The following is an 18,103-nucleotide window of genomic DNA, read 5'->3' as shown; positions in this document are numbered from 1 at the left end:
GCGGTTTAGCACCGCCTTCGGCCCAGAGCGTGTTCCTAGAGACCAGGGATCGAGTCCCATGTCAGGCTCCCTGCATTGAACCTGCTTCTCCCTCTGCCTGTGTCTCTGCCTCTCTCTCTGTGTGTCTCATGAATAAATAAATAAAATCTTTTTTAAAGTGTTTGTATGTTGTTTTATGTCAGTTGCAAAGCACTAAAAGAGGCAACGCCAGGCATGAAATAGTCGAATTGCAAGCTGAGAAGGACAGGAATACCTCTGGCAATGGCCTATATGGAAACTGTATGAAAGTCTGGCAGCTGGGACCTCCAAAATGTTTCTAATACCTGAATTAGCAAGAAATACAATTCTAAGTCAGAGCCCTCCCAAAAGGAAGAGTCATTGCCTTCCCATGTAAGTTTATAGATTCAAATTACTTAGAAGGGAAATTAAGGGAAAGGGGGGTTAGCCTAGAATAGAGGAGAGTCAGAGGCTGAAGAACTGCTCAGAAGAAATCTTTGGGTGCAGTTATTTTATATCAGAATTAACTACAAGGAAACGGCCCAGGAGCCTGTCAGTTTTTTGAGGGATTTATATAGTCAAAGAAACTATGAGCCTGGGACGCCTGGGTGGTTCAGCAATTGAGCGTCTGCCTTTGGCTCAGGGCATGATCCTGGGGTCTTGGGATCGAGTCCCGCATCGGGCTCCTTGCATGGAGCCTGCTTCTGCCTCTGCCTATGTCTCTGCCTCTCTCTCTATGTGTCTCTCATGAATAAATAAATAAAATCTTAAAAAAAAAAAGAAGGAAAATCGGTTGACTGAAAAGTTTGGCCAGGTTTGATACACAAAGATTATGTCCATTAACTCTCTGGAAAAGAAAATATTTTTTGAATTTTTTCCTTCAATCAGAATATCAGGGTCATAAGTGAAATTTATATAGGAAAACCTATATAAATGCCCTATAAATGAAATCTAAAAATTAACAGAAATGCTATCAGGCACCATAACAGTTCATCTTAACAAAGTACAGATAATATATGAAGACAATTGCCAGTGACATCAGCAATTATCAGGTATGAATTGCAGAAAATTGAGAAGTCTTTCCTTATGTCGAGCATACATAATTCTTCACAAAAGTTAATTAGTACCAAGAACAGCAATGCATAGAACCTTTTGTATATACTTATTAACTACCATTTGTTTGGGGAAAAATTTAGTGATGCCTGACATCTGTATTTCAAAAAAAAAAATTCTCATTTCCTGTGAAAATGACAAGACTGATTTTAAAATAAAAACTGCACGGATGTGGTCAAAATGCCATACTAGCTGGTATTGTCATTTTCCTTTGAACACAGTTAAAGGCGTTGTTGTAGATCTCTGAAGATGTACCTCACAAGTAGTGAAATGTTTGCCAGGATGAAATGAATAAACCAGAGATCCAGATTTGAAAGAAGACTCTTTAACTTGGAAATCTAAAAGCGAAAATCCCTTTATTCACGAAAAATGTTAACTCTTAACATGCTGGTCAAGTGACAGCACAAGGGACTTTCCACTAACGGCACCTCTGCTGTGTTATAGAAACTTAACAGCAAAATATTTCAGACATAGATCTTTTACATTCCTGAGTATAACAGAACGTCCTTAATTTGTTGACTCTTAGGAAACATTGATATTAAAGAAAGTGGACAGAGGCTAGCGAAATTTCAGGGGCACCTCTGTGGTTCAGTCCATTAAGCACCTGCTTCAGCTCAGGTCATGACCACAGGGTCCTGGAATGGAGCCCTGCGTTGGGCTCCCTGCTTCTCCCTCTTCCTCTTCCCCTGCCCCTGCTCTACTGTGCTCTTCTCTCTCAAATAAATAAAATATTGAGAAAAAGAGTTCAGTAAAATTTCAAAAGGTACCATGTTGTCTAGCTCTTGAGATAAAAGACATGATTATTGAACACAGGTAATTCTACAATATGTGTTCTTTCAATACTGTGTTATAGGCTCAACAATTTTTTATCCTGTTAGATAAAAAGGAATTTTAATCTGTTAGAGTAGTAGTTGCTTTTTTAAAAAAAGATTTTATTCATTTATTCATGAGACACACACAGAAAGAGGCAGAGACACAGGCAGAGGGAGAAGCAGGCTCCATGCAGGGAGCCCCATGTGGGACTCGATCACCCCACCAGGATTACGCCCTGGGCCGAAGGCAGACACCCAACTGCTGAGCCACCCAGGCGTGCCAGCAATATTTATTTTTTTTTTTTAACTGAAAGAAGGAGGAAAGGAAACCTTAAGTGTCTCTGGTATGTTCTTTTTCTTACATTGAATTAAACTTTTAGTTTCCATCTTAGGGCTTACATGAGAAATAATCTAAGATTCCTGGTGTAGAATTCAAGAAACACTGAAAATAATTACTATTAGTGAACAATATTGTGGCTTTAATGCATAATATTTTATTTTTTGGAAACAGTAGGGAAAGGTTAGGGGTTTTTTTCTCCCTAGCAAGCTATAGGCATTTTCTATTTTTTTTTTTTTTTAAGATTCTTAGTTATTTGAGAGAGAGAGAGAGAGAGAGAGAATGCACATAAGTGTGGAGGGGGGCATAGAAGGAGAGGGACAAGCAGACTTCTTTGCTGGGCACAGAGCCAATTGGGGGGCTCGATCCAAGGGGCTCCAGGATCATGACCTGAACCGAAGGCAGACGCTTAACCAACTGAGCCACCCAGGCGCCTCCAGGCATTTTTTAGATTATAGATATAATGGACTATAAGAGTTCTGTGAATTTGCTTCGTTGTTATTCAGACTGTAAATATATGAAAAAAAAAGGAAACCAGTGCTTAAATATGATTAACTAAATGTCACTGGAAGCATGAAAAACTCTTACACTGAACTGACCCACATTTTCAGTATCACCAAGGAGAACTACATGCTTTTGCTCAGATAACTGACATAAATGAAAAGAGCAGGTTAAGCAAAATTATTTGAGAATGGGAGAGTTAGAGGGGAAATTCAGTTTAACTTCTGGCCTCTAAAGGAACATGATTCAACAAAAGCTAAAGTTTAATATGTAGGCTGTCTCAATACTAGTTTTTCCAGAAATGTGGCTAAGTCATTAGCAGATATGTAAAGCAAGAGGTTGTGTTTTCTGTGTGTGACTGAACAGAACAACAACAAAAAAGATCCCTTCCAGGTCTTTAACTGTCATTCTGTGGGCATCAAGTAACTTTTGAAACCCTATTAATAAGCAAAAACCTAAATTCAGCCAACTGTTTTAATGATGAAGAGGACTGAAAGAACCTGAAAATGTTTCACTATCAGTGAGGCTAAAAATCTTAGTCATAAAGATTATTTTTTGTTAAGCAATGCTGGTTTAAACTGAAAGGCTGAGACTGTTACACTGACAGGAATAGATTCTATACAGAAACTTTTCAACTGAATTTTCAACTAGAACTTCCCTTTCAACATCACACATCACTTGAAATAGCAGCTGCAGAGTTCCAGAGAATTAATTTACTAAACATTGTTTTCACTTGTGAAATGTTAAATATAGCTAACCTATCACCAGGTGCCACTCTTTCTTCTCTGTAGGTTTCTTGTCAACAGCAAGCATACGTGCTGTGGCAACTAAAATTTCATCTAAATGACACCGTTGACTCCATCAGCGAGTATTGTTAAGGACAAATCTTACAGCTGGAATGCGTCCCAAGTTGAGAGGCAAATTAGGTTATGTTACATATATTAGGAATCAGTTTTTGCAAACTTTTGACTTTAGATAAAAACCACCGAATCAATTCAATTGTTACGAATGTGGCTCACTAAAAAGAAATTTAAAAAGGTTTAAGAAGTGCTGAGTGTTTCATTATGCCTACCAAAAAGCAGAGAGAACACAAGATTTTTTTGTCTCAAAGATTATTTTCGCAAGGCAACGTACTTCAAAGCACGGAGAGAACATAACCTGTAGCTTGTTAGGGCTTCTGAGCTTAGGGTCCCAGCTGTTATAGGAAGATGTTCTAGTATCAAAGAAAAATCCTACGCAGCTAAATGAAAAGGCAAAATGGTCTCAAAATGCTTGGAGAAAAGCATTTTTTAGTTTAATTTACACTTCAGATGGCCATTTGATTATTTGGTCCAGCAGTTAGTAATATTGGATGAATAATATACGTTGTAGCAAAACAAAGACAAAAACAAAAAATCTCCACTGTGTGTACTCCAGAAAGGCCGCATCTTTAGTATTAAAATAGAGTACAAGAGGGGCACCTGGGTGGCTCAGTGGTTGAGTGTCTGCCTTTGGCTCAGGTTGTGATCCAGGGTCCTGGGATCGAGTCCTGCATCGGGCTCCCTGTGAGGAGCCCGCTTCTCCCTCTCCCTGTATCTCTGCCCCTCTCTCTGTATCTCTCATGAATGAATGAATGACTGAATGAATGAATAAATAAATCTTTAAAAAAATAAAAAAAAGAGAGAGCCCAAGAAATGTGTTTCAAAATAAGAGCTTTTATTAGCTAGATAGACCCAGTTTTGCGCTAGTGACTCTGCCACTAACAAGCTATGTGACCCAAGATGTGCTCCCCTGGCTACTTAGTGAACAAAGTAAAGAGAAGAATTGTAGATGGAACTTTCTCTAAAGTAAATCAATGCATGCAACAGCAAATTCTTTTTTATAGGTAAATATATATAAATTTGCAGTTATGTTTAGTTAACCTGCAGATTTGATCTGTTTAAAAACCTTAACGTGAGGATACCAGCTTGAAAATATTCTTTCTAATTAGGATGTGTCTTGAGGAATAGCTGAGCTCATATTTCTCTATGCATCTACATTTGGTATTGTAATTCTTTAGATTTCTATTCAACATATGAAGAATAAGGGGGGAAAAAAGAAAAGAAACAACCTAAAGATGGAAAAAAGGTCCAGTCATAAGCACTGGACATGATCAAATACTCTCTCAGTACCATGTTTATAGATTTATTTACAAACATCTGATGGATCTTAAATGTGTCATTTCTTAGCTTACAATAACAAACTACTACCAATAAAATCTAGTCCTTAACCAAGGTAATCATTATAATTGTGAAGTTAGCTGTGGGATGTATAAACTCTTCTAAATCTTGATGAATTTTCAATGCACAATGTAGGTGGTACGATCTCTCTCAGAAAACTCCCCAGAGGTATGGTTGTTTGATGAGCATATATGAATCAATTCTTGATGTGCTTACGAAAGCATCAGAGTATACATAAGGCTGAAAAAATTAGCAATAAGAAAAAAAATCATTTCTATAAATGTAGGGAAAAACAACTTATCATCAGTGACTGCTTCACATGTTAATGCAAATAGATAAATAATTTATTAGGAATGTCACAAGAGCATTATAAGTTTAATGAGATTTTTTAAATGAGAAAGATTTGTAACCATGGTTTAATCATGGAAGATCAAAAATGATTAGTTGTAATATCTTAACAAAACTTCAAAGTAGGATTTTAAAAACACTTGTAAAATATGCCCACACCCCCTCACAGAGACCAAGTAATGTGGTTCTTCATAAATTTTATAGATGTGGGGAAGAAATAGAGATAATGATCTAAATTAGTTTATGGTTAGCTTCAGGTATGACTTTAGAAAAACAAAAGCTAAGCTAACAATCAGACATTTTCATATTCTAAATTTTTTATTACAGGTGTAAAATTGATTAATACTTACTAGTCACTAATGCTATAGGCAATTATAATTTTTATGAATTGTTTGCATGTTGTACAATAATGGTTTTACAAATTATCATTTCCTCGTAAGGAAGTGACAACTTTGTATGTATTATTCAATATTTGCTCAATGTTTTATTGTTTGCTTCTTTATCTGTTAAGGAGAATCATATGAAAAGACTATTAACATTTCATACATATTCTCATCTGTTATAATTCAAAACAGATCACCTTCACAGATAGGAATGCAATTTCATCAATTTGTCAAATTGCAATAATGAATTGCTTGGCTCAATTTATGTTTAATACCCTTAGCTTGCATATCTTAAAAGTAGCAAAATGTACCGCTGTAGTGTCATTTTTGTATGGATACTAGGAAGGCATGGCCATATATATTAATTAGATTATTGTTAATTACTTATTAGACTTTATCTGATACGTTATTTGGCATATTTAGATCTATCAATTAATTTATTGCAATTTCTTATTTTACTTTACTGTCTTCCATTACTTTCCTTTACCTGATCTGTATAGCCTTACCTAAATTGGCTCCCTTCTTGCCAAATCTTTCATTTTGAAAGTTCCTTTTGAGACATCCTTATCATCCTTTCAAATGATTTTATCAAATATTTCCTTTTTATATCACCCATAATTCTCTCTTTCTAAGATATATGAATCCTTATTCTGTTCTAAACTAAGCTATACCTGTACTTATGACCTCGTGTAGTCCCTACATTCTGTAGCTTTTACCTAATAATTATCTCTTTTAGGGTTTCTAAATTCAAATGTGTATGTAGGGTAGTGAGATAGTAAGGAAGATATTCGATATGTATCAAGAAAGAAGGGAGATGGGACGGCTGGGTAGATCGGTCGTTGAGCATCTGCTTTTGGCTCAGGGAGTGATCCTGGGGTCCAGGGATGGAGTCCCACATCAGGTTTTCTGCAGAGAGCCTGCTTCTGCCTCTGCCTGTGTCTCTGCCTCTCTTTCTGTGACTCTCATGAATAAATAAAATCTTAAAAAAAAAAAAAGAAAGAAAGAAAGAAAAAGAAAGAAGGGAACCCCAGCTGTAAACATGTTAAGCTGGAGAGATCAAGGCTATAGTTGGCCTCGGCCAACTAGTTCTCAGGGGACATATGGGTCTAGAGTTATCAAAATTTTCATTTTCTCAAGAGTATATTAAAACCTGTACTTTTATATAGAATCTCCTAAGTTTAATATTGGTTTTAAGGGTTCTCATTTATCCAGTTGAAATAAATCTTACTTGCTGACCATCTTCTACCCGGAAGATCCCAATTTAGAAACTCTGTCATCAGACTCATCTCCTCAATCTTTTTTTTTTTTTTTTTTTTATGATAGTCAGAGAGAGAGAGAGAGAGAGAGAGAGAGGCAGAGACACAGGCAGAGGGAGAAGCAGGCTCCATGCCCCGGGAGCCCGATGTGGGATTCGATCCCGAGTCTCCAGGATCGCGCCCTGGGCCAAAGGCAGGCGTCAAACTGCTGTGCCACCCATGGATCCCTCATCTCCTCAATCTTATACTCTGTCTACAAAGACACAAAATTTCCATAACTAAAAGCAGCCAATATCAATACCATTTGATATTGCCATGGTTTGATTCCTGTTTCCCATTCCAGCCAATTCCAAAGCTTCAAACAAATGATTCCTGCATTTCCCTGGCACCCATCTTTTAAAAAATCTTCCAATCTTTCAAGTGTATTTCAACATGTGGGGAGTGTCTTTGCCACAATGCATTTTATGAACTGCTCCACATCCTCTAAAGATGAGTGTCAGTAGATTTCTTCCTTTAAGTTCCTCATGATCTACATTACATGTAGGTATGACCCAAGAAGTCAGTAAGGTAGAGACCCAGACGAACAGATCAATGGCTTACCCTCAGAACCACTTACAAAACTTGCGCCGTAATGTCTTATCATTGAATAATTATCATTTTCCCAATATGGAATTGCAATGATTTTATTATGTAAAGGATAGTTCTCAGAAACTTTTAAAAAGTGTATGATTTCCTAAAATGCTGATTTAAAGCATACCAATATAGCAATGTAGTTGTGGGGAAACACGATGTGTTTGTTTCCTCCATCTTACTAGTTGTAGGATTATACTGGAAGAAAATAAGATATAATAGATATATGTAGGCACTGAGCTTGATTTCAAGAGCTTGTTCCAGGTAAAAATCCCAAATCTTACAGAGAACAAGCCAGTACTCTAGAAAACTTATTTTCTGACTTTTGCCAAGTTAGGATAAACTTATCGAGACTTTTATTACAGGAACTTCACATAGAAATATCCATTCATAGAGTAAATGAAATTTATTTAGAATAGTCAGCAAAATAGGAGTTGAATAGGCTCTACTTTTATCCAGTGCACAAAGACACAAGATAGGTATAAAGACTTAATAAAGAAGTTAAAGATAATTCTCAAAATAGATGTCCATCCTGAGTAACAGAATAAAAAAAAATCTATCAAATGTTAGTACTCTGTTGTATATTTTATTCCATTAGAATAAAGATAGTATATTCAAAACCCACATGTTCATCCTTAAATTTCTGACTATATAATCATTTCAGTTTTATGGCTTCATATCCTTCATTGATCAACATCGAGTAGAGCTGGTTCACTCTTTTATTAAAGTATTCACATTTAAACTATAAATCAAGCATTCAATATAAGTTTGCCAAGCCCAACATATTCGAGAACATGATGTGAAATTTATTATGGCTTATTAAAGAAACTCACCTTATTTCCAGGACCAAAGAGGAATTGATTTTCCAACCTTCTACAGAGTGCTGGAAGATCGAAGAGCCAGCCTTTCGAATGATTTTATCAGAACTATTGACAAGAGATCGACTCAAACATAGTTCACCATCTCTGAAACAAAACAAAAATGCCAGCTCTGTGAAAGTAAGAAGCATTTTATCTAAGTAGCATAATGCATAATTTGATTTAAATTACTGGTGACAAATTGTCGATACAACTTTTTCTACCCATTAGCAGAGGTATGAGATTGATGAAAGGTATTATAAGAAATGAGAGTACGACTTTATCAGGACAATCTTTACACTTATTCTTTTTGAAATAAAAGCATTTTTCATATAAAGAAAAGGCCTTTGTAGTGTTTAAAGCAAAAAAAAAAAAAAGTCTTCAAACTCTATCCTCCCTCCCTGTTGTGTTTAGACAATAGAGACAGGAAGTTTGGCCACTTCTCTTGCATCTGTATAATTGTGACTCCCAAGATCGTAATTTTATTTTCCCAGAAGGCACATAGACATGACGGAAAGAGATTTTGTTTTGGAGTAAGCAGACTTTGGAATATCTGGTGATCTGGGCATGTTGGTGGTTCTTTCACTTGCTAACCTATACGTCCTTGGACAATATTCTCTTTCTAGGGCACAGTGACCTTGCTTTATCTTGAAAATTGCAAAAACCTTATCTTTTTCTTTTTTTTTTTTTTTTTGCAAAAACCTTATCTAATACACAATGACGTTGGGAGAACTCAATGGGAGTGTGTATGTGAATGTAACCCATAAAGCACTGTCGAAGTGCAAATTTCTAAAATTACATTGAGTCTCAAATCATCTCAACAATGAGACACTTTCCTGAGACTTGGTGGTGGCAGGGAGACAGAGATTGCAACGGGGAGAAAGAAAACTCATTCAGTAGCCATTTTTACTCATATTTTCTATTACATCACACACACACAAAATCAACTGTGCTATCCCTCTCAATCAACATTGTCAGGCAAGTATATACATGGTATGGCAGTGCTGGTCACAGTGATGACAGTGACAGATACCTATGACAGCATTTGTTATCTGTAGGACAGTTAACAGCAGAAGCAATTTATTGGTCAACAGACTATTCTCTTGGTACTTTATAGTTGTGGACCCAGACTCAGAGAAATAGATGCGGTTTACGGGAGAGCCCTGTCAATATCTGCATTTACTTCTTTACATGTTACCTCTTACTGTTTTAAAATCTCAAAAGTATAGTTAAAAAGTAATATGACTATTTGCTCAGTCACAAAGTCTAAATCTGTGTTTATTATGTAGGCAATCCTCTCCTACTATCAATGGAAACACTGCCTGTGTAACAGCTGTTAGATGAATTCTGTAATTAGAGGCTTATAGTTTGGTATTTTGGTTTGCATTCTTTTTTAAACATGTAGTTCCAATTTGAAGCAACTCAAAGCATCATATGCAACTACTTCCTGTGAAATTTAGAACTCTATAAAAATCAATATTTTCAACTATCCTACTGATGAAAATGATACATTTGCATGCCTACGCGTGGCCAATAATAATCATTTTATAGAGGTCATTTAAGATGCTAGGAAACAGAGGGTGCAATTTACTACTCAGTGGCCCAGAAGTCAACTTTTCTATTACACGTTTAACGACAATAAGTATGTATGAATGAGGATCTGGATATACAGGGAAGCTAACCTTCACACTTCTGAAGATACGCCTTCAAGAATATGGGTACAAACTCTCCCCATTTCTAAGGATAGAGCTTTTTTTCCCCCTATATTCATCTGGTTAACTGGCTTGTTAATACCAGTTTTTCCTAACCACAGATTGCCATAATTAAAACAATTATTTTTACCACCAATAAACTCTCATAGGAGAAGTAAAAATATGCATGGGCTGGCATTTTTAAATATCTGTGGAAGACTCTTTCACTGACAATGTTGCTAAAGGGACAGTTGGCATGGCAAGACGATTGCTGTACTTAGTTCTATGGAGGCTTTTCAGGACCTCCAAGACTTAAAAAAAAAAAAAAAGTGCTTTCAAAGTTTAAATTAGTTTTATATTAGTGAAATACTACCACATGACTCTGCTCTTTGAACTGTTTCCATTGAACTGGTGACAAACCAAAATTCAGTTTCATTCCTGGAAAGAACCTTGAATGAAAACAGCTACAGCTAGTCCTAGGTCCTCTTGAAGTAGGTGGGATTCCTGTGTAAGAAGGCTGGGCTTCGGGCAATCCAGTCTCTGGAGCAAGTTTCTTTGTATAAAGTTAAATGGGTCCCAAGGGATGTTTCCGTTAGTGACCTCGGTGGGACTCTGTCTTAGAAAGGCTTTTCCTTCAATGCAAGGCATGAAGGATGTTACCACCCCCTCCTAGTTTTTCCTTCCAGATCAAACACAACTACTAAACAGCTGCACTGCAAACATTTCTTGCATAGGGCTACATACAGGAGGATCCAACATATCCTCCTAAAGAGAAAACTACAGAACACATCAGGGAAATAATGCAGCGTAAAGCAATATATTGTATAAAGTATTCCTGCTTATGTTGAGCTCAGAAAAAAATCTACTTCCAGGGACAGTATTGACAGAAACTAATCATTAGTTACTAGTTCTTACAAACATTTTTCTCCTTGAAATATGAGTTGCCAGGCATCGCTACAACTTATTCTATTAATTTTGCAGCACATAACAAATATAATTAGTTTTGTTTCTTGAGATTCGGTCTCCATAGCCCTGCCTTCAACCCGACTGAAAACTCTTTACAACTTGGCTTTGGAATGAATGTGTTCTCCATGGACTAGGGTAAATTTCCTCCTTAATATGGAATTATAAAACTCCCTCAAAAAAAAAAAAAAAAAAAAAAGAACTTGCATGGAACCCAGCCTGAATGCAAACAGCAGGCAGTTGTGTGTTTTCCTTCCCTAAGTGCCAAACAACTAAGAATAAAGATGAGATGTACTACTTTAGCCTAAGGCTTAGGGGTTCTGGTAGAACCCCAAATGAAGCAGACAAAGCACAGATCCTGGGTTTCCTGATTTATAAGAGTGTGTGCTAGCCTGGAACCAGCTGGAAATCACTTTGCTGACAATGGTAATACTCTAACTCTGAAAGTCTATCTCCACTGTCAGTGTTATCAGAAGTTTCAGAATTCATAATGGACAATTATTGAGACAGACAACCTAAAGTACACAGTCAAATTAAAAAGGAAATCTCCAGATGATAAGAAAATTGGGCTCACTTGCGGTCACACTGGAGCGCAGTGTGTGGCAAGTTTTAAGAAGTCGCAATCAAAACAAATACGTGTGATATTAAAGCTGATGCCACACTTTCAAATGCATTATCTTCTGAAATGAGCGCATGCACTTATTTTTATGCGGTTAACACAATTATACCCAGAGAGCACAGCAAGTCAGTGAAATCATGGGCCATTTTTCCCATTACGAAAAAAAAATATATGTATCAGTCAAGAATAAACCAACTTTGTAGCCTTTTGAGGGAAACTTTTGAGGGAAACTATCTACTGGGAATCACACCAGGCAATGAAGAGGTTTGCATGGAAGGTTGCAGTTGCAATGACCCTGACCTAGTCTCGAGTAACTCCTGGTAAAAACCGTGTTTTTTGTATGGTTTCCTCTGGGGACAGGAGGGGGGACGGGAGGCAGGGAGGGGTGCTGGTGTCCTGGGTGCGCAGCGAGCGCTGGGCGCTGCAGGCGCGACGCCGCCCTGACCCTAGGTGGCACCTCCAGTCCGGTGGGGGGGGGGGGGGGTGGCGCAAAGAAGCGGGGAAACCAGGCGCGAGGGTTCGGGGACGAGGGTCTTCTGGAAGGTACGAGGCCTGTGGCAGGCCCCGCACTGGCCGTCCTGCCCCCTCTCGGGTCGGGGCCGGCCTGTCGCCTCGCTGCTCCCCGGGGCCACCGCCGCCGCATCTCCCATCTCGGATCCGGCTCTGGGGCCCGCGGCCGACACCAGGCCCGGACCCCAGACCCCAAGGGGGCGTCTGACCGTGGCGGTTGCAAGGAAGTCACCCCCTCGGACCAGGGGCTTGGGGCCTGCACGCGCCGCGTCCCGGGCTCCGAACCCGCGGAGCTGCAGGAGTGATGGGGGGCGGGCAGGAGGGGGTGCAGGAGGGGGCCTGGTCCCTGAAGTAAAGGCTCCCGCCCGCCGGGTCCGCGCGCGTTCTGCAGCCGCGCGTCCCTCGCGCCCCGTGTCAGCAACTCCCGCGCCCGCCTCGGCTTTCCCAGGGCAGCGGGAGGCGGCCGCAGCTCGGCCCCAACAGGGGGCGACCGAAACCCGCGGGGCAGCTCAAGCGCCGCGCCCCGCCCCGCCCCGCCCCCGCGCCCCACCTGCGCCCCCGTCCGCGCCTCGACCCCGCGCCCCACCTGCGCCCCCGTCCGCGCTCCGACCCCGCGCCCCCGTACACGCCCCACCTGCGCCCCCGTACACGCCCCACCTGCGTCCCCGGCTGAGCTCCGACCCCGCGCTCCCTCTGCGCCCCCGCCCCGACCCCGCGCCCCACCTGCGCCCCGGTCCACGCCCCCCCCCCCGCGCCCCACCTGCGCCCCGGTCCACGCCCCCCCCGCGCCCCGCCCCCGCGCCCCCACCCCGCCGCGCCCCCGCCCGGGGCGTCCAGCGCAGGGCCACAGCAGGAACGTCGCCCGGAAACCGTGGGGCGTCCCAGGTCGGTCGTTCCCTTGGGGGGGCCCACGGGGCGCGCGGAGGGAGCGCGGGGCGCGCCCCCCTCCCTCCCCCCGCGCCGCCCACTCCCGCTCCTCGCCCCCCGCGCCCCCTCCCCGCGCCCCCAGAGTTGGGCGACGCGGGCGGCTTTGTCTGGGCTCGCGCCGGCGTTCGGACCCCCCCGCCCGCAGGGGAACAAAGAGCCCGGACCCCCACGCGCGGCCTCCGCGTCTCCCCCCGCGTCGCTGTGTCACCGTCCCCGAGACCCCTTTGTCCGCCCGCGCCCCCGCCCGCGCCCCCAGCCCTGCCTTCCCGCCCCTCGAGCTCGGCTTCGGCTGCGTTTGCACCCACCCACACTCTGTGTCAACGACCTCCTCTAGTTCGGCTCCTGTTTTTTTTTTTTTTTCCTTTTCCAGAATAGACCCATTTTGTGCATTCGTCGCTGCCGGGCGGGCCGTCCGAGCCGTCCGAGCCGGGCGCTGTTCCTCGGCGTCCCCGCTCCCCCACCCCCCGGGCCCGCGGGGGCGCCCCGCGCCAGCCCTTTTGGGGGAACGCAGCCAGTTGTGTTAAGTGCGAGCCCCCGCGTTGCTCACTTAAAAACACTCGTTACTTGGGGAGGAGCAACAATGGTACACGGAGTGCGTGAAGTTTGTGTGTCCGTGTGCACGCGTGCACGGTCCTTGCACGCGCACACACGGCGGCCAGGGCTCTCGCTCCGTGCCCCGGGGTGTCGGGGCGCCCAAGGGCTCGGGCCAGGCTGCGGGCCCCGGGGGCGGACGCCCCCGCGGTCAGGGACGGTGCCCGACCCGGGACTTTGCGGACGGAGCTGACAACCAGGTTCACGTCCTCACAAAAGGCTTCCAAGCTGTGCACGCGACGCCAGAGTCGCAGCCGCCTCCCGGGTAAACTTCAAAAGCGGCAGGGGCCCGGGGAAGGGAGGGAGGGAGGAAGGAAGTGCGACATTTAGAGAACTTGCTGGGGGTGGGGGGGAGGTGGGAGGGGGTGGGGGGGAAGCGTCTGAACTCATTTAAGACAAACTGAAGAAACAGCAGAAAGACCGTCGGTGTGAAGCTACAGCACCGTTTCTAAAAGCGTAACCATGACGCCCCTGCGTTTTACCCACGGAAGAGCAAATGGGGAAGCATCGCAGGGGGGCCCCGGAGTTTCCAAGTCACACGACACGCGGATCTACCCGAAGCCCAAAGAAGAGAAAAAGCCACAGAGAGACCCATTTTCCTGCGTCCCGGGCTTTGACTTCAGCCTTCCCTCCGGGGAGCCAGCCCCCTCTACTCTGTCCTGGGGGTGATGGGGTGGGGGGGGGACACACAGAGCCAGCGCCCGGAGTCCTGCCCAGGGCTCCAAAGGACGAGGGCGCACGTTCTTGGTTGACACTTGAGCGGCGACTGGTCCCCGGGCGTGTGGAGCCGGGCGCCAGCGCCGCTGTCACCACCGCCACGCAGGGCAAGTTGAACTAGTGGGGCCGCGCGTGGGGAGGCACGCACACCTCGGCCACAGCCTTTGTGATTGGATCCCTGCAGCTAAACGCACCAAAGCTCGGCCGCCCGCGCCGACTCTCCCAGCCCTCGCTCCACCGTCTACGCGCCCATTGCATTTACAGGCTGCACTTTTTGTTCTGGCTCCGGTTTTGCCATATCCTGAAATGAAGCTTTTTGCATTTACCCGATGAGTTGCGTCTCCTGGTGCTCCTCAGTTCTCGCTATTTCTTTTGTCTTATAAAAGATCAGGAGCAGACTTATGGTGCAGATGGTCCACCTCTTCCTAATGGAGCGCATCTTGGGTGCCCGGGAAAGTCCTGGTGGCCCCAGCTCCCTCACCTTCTCTCGATAGAAAGGCTCCGTTGGGGGGAGACACGGTCGCGGTGGTGGCGGTGGCGGTGGTGGTGGTGGTGGTGGGGTGGGGGGAGGTCCGTGCAATCGGAGGAGAGCGTGGAGCCGGGGTGTCAGGAGCGGGTCGCGGGGGTCCTCCGCCGCCGAGCCCCGGCCGGTCCCCGAGCGCAGCGCAGCGCTCGCCCGCCCGGGTGGCGCCAGCCCTGCCCGGCTCGCTCCGCGCCGCCTCCCCGGGGCTCCGGGCTCTTCTCCGAGGAGACACCTTGTGCATCGGAGGTGGCGGCCGCTTCTGCAGCTGGCTTCGGGGGCGTCACTGGCCCTTCCCTCTTCCTAGCAGGGAAATGATGAGCAAAACCAGCCAATCGCCAGCTGGAGGGGGCGGAGGCTGCGGTCGCCTCGCGTTGCTGTCGGCTGCTCGGAGACGCCTGCACAGCGCCTGGAGAGGAAGCTCGCGAGCTCGCAGGCGTGTGCGCACACACACACGCGCACACACACACACACACGCGCACACACACACACACACGCGCACACACACACACACACGCGCACACACACACGCGCGCACACACACACACACGCGCGCACACACACACGCGCGCACACACACACACACACCCGCCCTCGCTCGCTCGCTCGCGCGCGCACGCACCAGCCCTCGCACCCCCGGGGGCGATCGCGGCGCGCCAGGAGGAAGTCGGGTCGCCCTCCCGGGAAGCCGAAGCGGCAGCTCCCTCTGCACGAGCGCGGAGACGGTCTGTCCTCAGCAAAGAGGAGAGGACGCCGCCTCTGGGGACAGATTGGAGACGCGGTCTTGCTCGAGAGATGCTTCGTTTTCGTGCAGAGCGGAGGTGCTGGGAGGGAAGGGGAGGCGGGAGGGGGGCGCGCAGGTTGCCGGAGGGGGTAGCTCCCTCCCGGGGCCTTTTGCTAAACTGACGCGCTCGGACACACTCGCGAACGCGCGCACACACGCCCTCCCAAGTGGAGGGAATCGGGGCAGGGAGGGGGGAGGAGGAGGAGGAGGAGGAGGAGGAGGAGGAGGAGGAGGAGGAGGAGGAGGAGGAGGAGGAGGAGGTTTTGTATTCAGTGCCCAGCTCAATCTGGAAAGTACAAATGCACACGCATGAGCCAATTAGCCGAGCGCCCACTCAGGGTGGGTGGCGGCGGTTGACCACCCCGATTTAGGATCTCGCAGGGAAACAAGGCATGACAGGGGTGTCAGGCGCTTCATGGGTATTTCTGTGACTCTTTTTCACTGCCATTTGGAAACTCCTCACGCAGGAGTCAAGGAAACTCCAGTCCTCCTTAAACTTCACTGCGGAGAAACGGAATTCTGAGAAAAAGCAGCCACCAAGGACATCCTTTATAAACGCGAGTACACCCAGACACAGGAGAAAGGGCGGGGGGGGGGGGGGGCTAGGAAGGTAAGATGAAAGCAGAGAAGGAAGGGCAAGCTCTTGCTCCGAAGTCCCAGGGACGCGTCTTTAGCTTCCGATTTTCACCGTCTCTCACCTGCCACTGTTTCCCCTACTCCGGTTGTGTCGTGTGGCAGGGGCCGCTCCAGTCCTGGTGAACCTGCGCCGCCCTCGGCCTCGCCGTCACCTGGACAGAGCTTGCTGCTCCTGCTCCGCGGGGCACCCATGCCTGGGCTGGTGGGAAGGGGTGCCGAGGCCCCCCACTGCGAAATCTTGTCTGGGAACCAAGGATCTCCCCCATCTGTAAGCGAACTTTCCAGTTGCTCCACTTTTTCTCCTCCTCCCTCCCCTTCCCATAGTCCAACTAGTCAACTCTCTCTCTCTCTCTCTCTCTCTCTCTCTCTCTCGATTGAGTTACTTGTTCCTTCAGGTTGTGCAGGTTGTGCAGTGGCTCCAGCTGCCATCCACTCTTGGACCCTGGGGTTCATCCCTCCTCCAGCCCAGAAACCCTGAGGCCCACCCCAGTCCTTGGGCAGAGCTGAGCAAGAAGGGGGGTTCTGAGCGACTAGTCCCCTGACTGCTTAAGATAACAACTGTAACAGCTGGCACCTCTGCCTAAAAAGACTCCCGAGGTCCCTGCCAATGTTTGCCACTCCTCGCCTAAGGTTTAAGAAGTTAAGAGCCTCTCGGTTGGTTCTCAAGCCTCGTCTTAGCGGCAGAGTGAACGAGGGGGTTGGGTCTACAATGCTCAAAGGAGCAAGTAATTATGAGCCTTTATTGACACTACAAGTGGCCCGCCGGGAGCCTTTGGAGTTTATTGATGTCTAGGCAAATCCCGCTAGCATCCCTGTCACACTGACTTCTCAACCAGCAGAAACTGCACGAATAAAACAGCTGCTTATTTAAGTTAAAAGGGAACTGGGGAGGGGGAGGCGGGAGGTGGGCAAGGCCTGGTTAGGATTCTTCTTTAGGTTAATTGATTAAATTCTTTAGGCTAATATTTGATTTTTGAACAGTCAACACAATATTTTGGATTCTAAATAAAACATTGGCTGATGGGGATGGAGTAATGTGCATCATTTAATTAAATTCATCCAGCATGGTTTGAGCAATTAATATGGTCCAGGCAATATGTAAGGACATGGGAACACAGAGATGAATAAAATACAGCATCTAAAAGAAAAGAAAAGAAAAGAAAATACAGTGTCTAACCAGGGAGGAAATTCACTCACTGCAGGGGAGAGGGGCAGCGGGGGTGAGAGGTGGGGTGGAGGTAGGGGTGGTGGGGGTGGGGGTGCTGACAGATTGTGTAAGAATTAAGTTACAGTGTGGCACCATGAGCTAACCCTAGCATTTTAAGGATGTCTCCTACCTGAGAATGCCACAGTGTAGAAGTGGATGGAGTGTTTAAGTTGTTGGGAGCAAGAAAAGTGATCTTCCTGGGGAAGGGCACGCGTCAACCGGGATTTGCAAACCTAAGGGGCAAGCCAGGCAAAGCAAGAGTACAACACTACAATCAGAGGAAAGATTATGTGTACTTGAGGGAGGAATAAAATGCTGGTGCTTTGGGGGAACTTTGAAGTAGCTCTGTAGGGTGAGAACACAAAAGTGGAAAGGAGAACAGGGGGGCATAAGTTTCTAGAGTGATCATAATACTCTCTAGCTTCACAGTGTCCAACTGTCTCCTCTAATGGGGAAGTTGCAATATGAAAATCTTCAAGAGGAAAGTGGGTCTAATTCATGTATTA

The 18,103-nt window shown here is 45.6% G+C and overlaps 1 protein-coding gene and 1 long non-coding RNA gene across 2 annotated transcripts in view; one reads left to right on the top strand and one right to left on the bottom strand.

Moving 5' to 3' along the window:
• ST8SIA4 (ST8 alpha-N-acetyl-neuraminide alpha-2,8-sialyltransferase 4) overlaps positions 1-15,305 on the bottom strand; it is a 95,137-nt gene extending 79,832 nt beyond the window's left edge. The window contains 3 exon segments of the mRNA XM_025992843.2: positions 8,409-8,540; positions 14,777-15,096; positions 15,098-15,305. Of these exon segments, the coding sequence (XP_025848628.2) occupies positions 8,409-8,540; positions 14,777-15,096; positions 15,098-15,214 (569 nt within the window). The 5' untranslated portion in view covers positions 15,215-15,305.
• Positions 15,306-15,330: 25 nt separating this feature from the next.
• LOC140595424 (uncharacterized) lies at positions 15,331-17,583 on the top strand. The gene is made up of 3 exons (XR_011997014.1): positions 15,331-15,791; positions 16,222-16,658; positions 16,770-17,583. It is a non-coding gene; the product is annotated as an uncharacterized lncRNA (long non-coding RNA).
• The last annotated feature ends 520 nt before the right edge of the window (positions 17,584-18,103 follow it).

Source organism: Vulpes vulpes, chromosome 14 (genome assembly GCF_048418805.1).
Source record: "Vulpes vulpes isolate BD-2025 chromosome 14, VulVul3, whole genome shotgun sequence".
Lineage (NCBI taxonomy): Eukaryota > Metazoa > Chordata > Mammalia > Carnivora > Canidae > Vulpes > Vulpes vulpes.
Note: the sequence above shows the minus strand (reverse complement) of the source record. Positions and strands in the feature narration are given on the sequence as shown.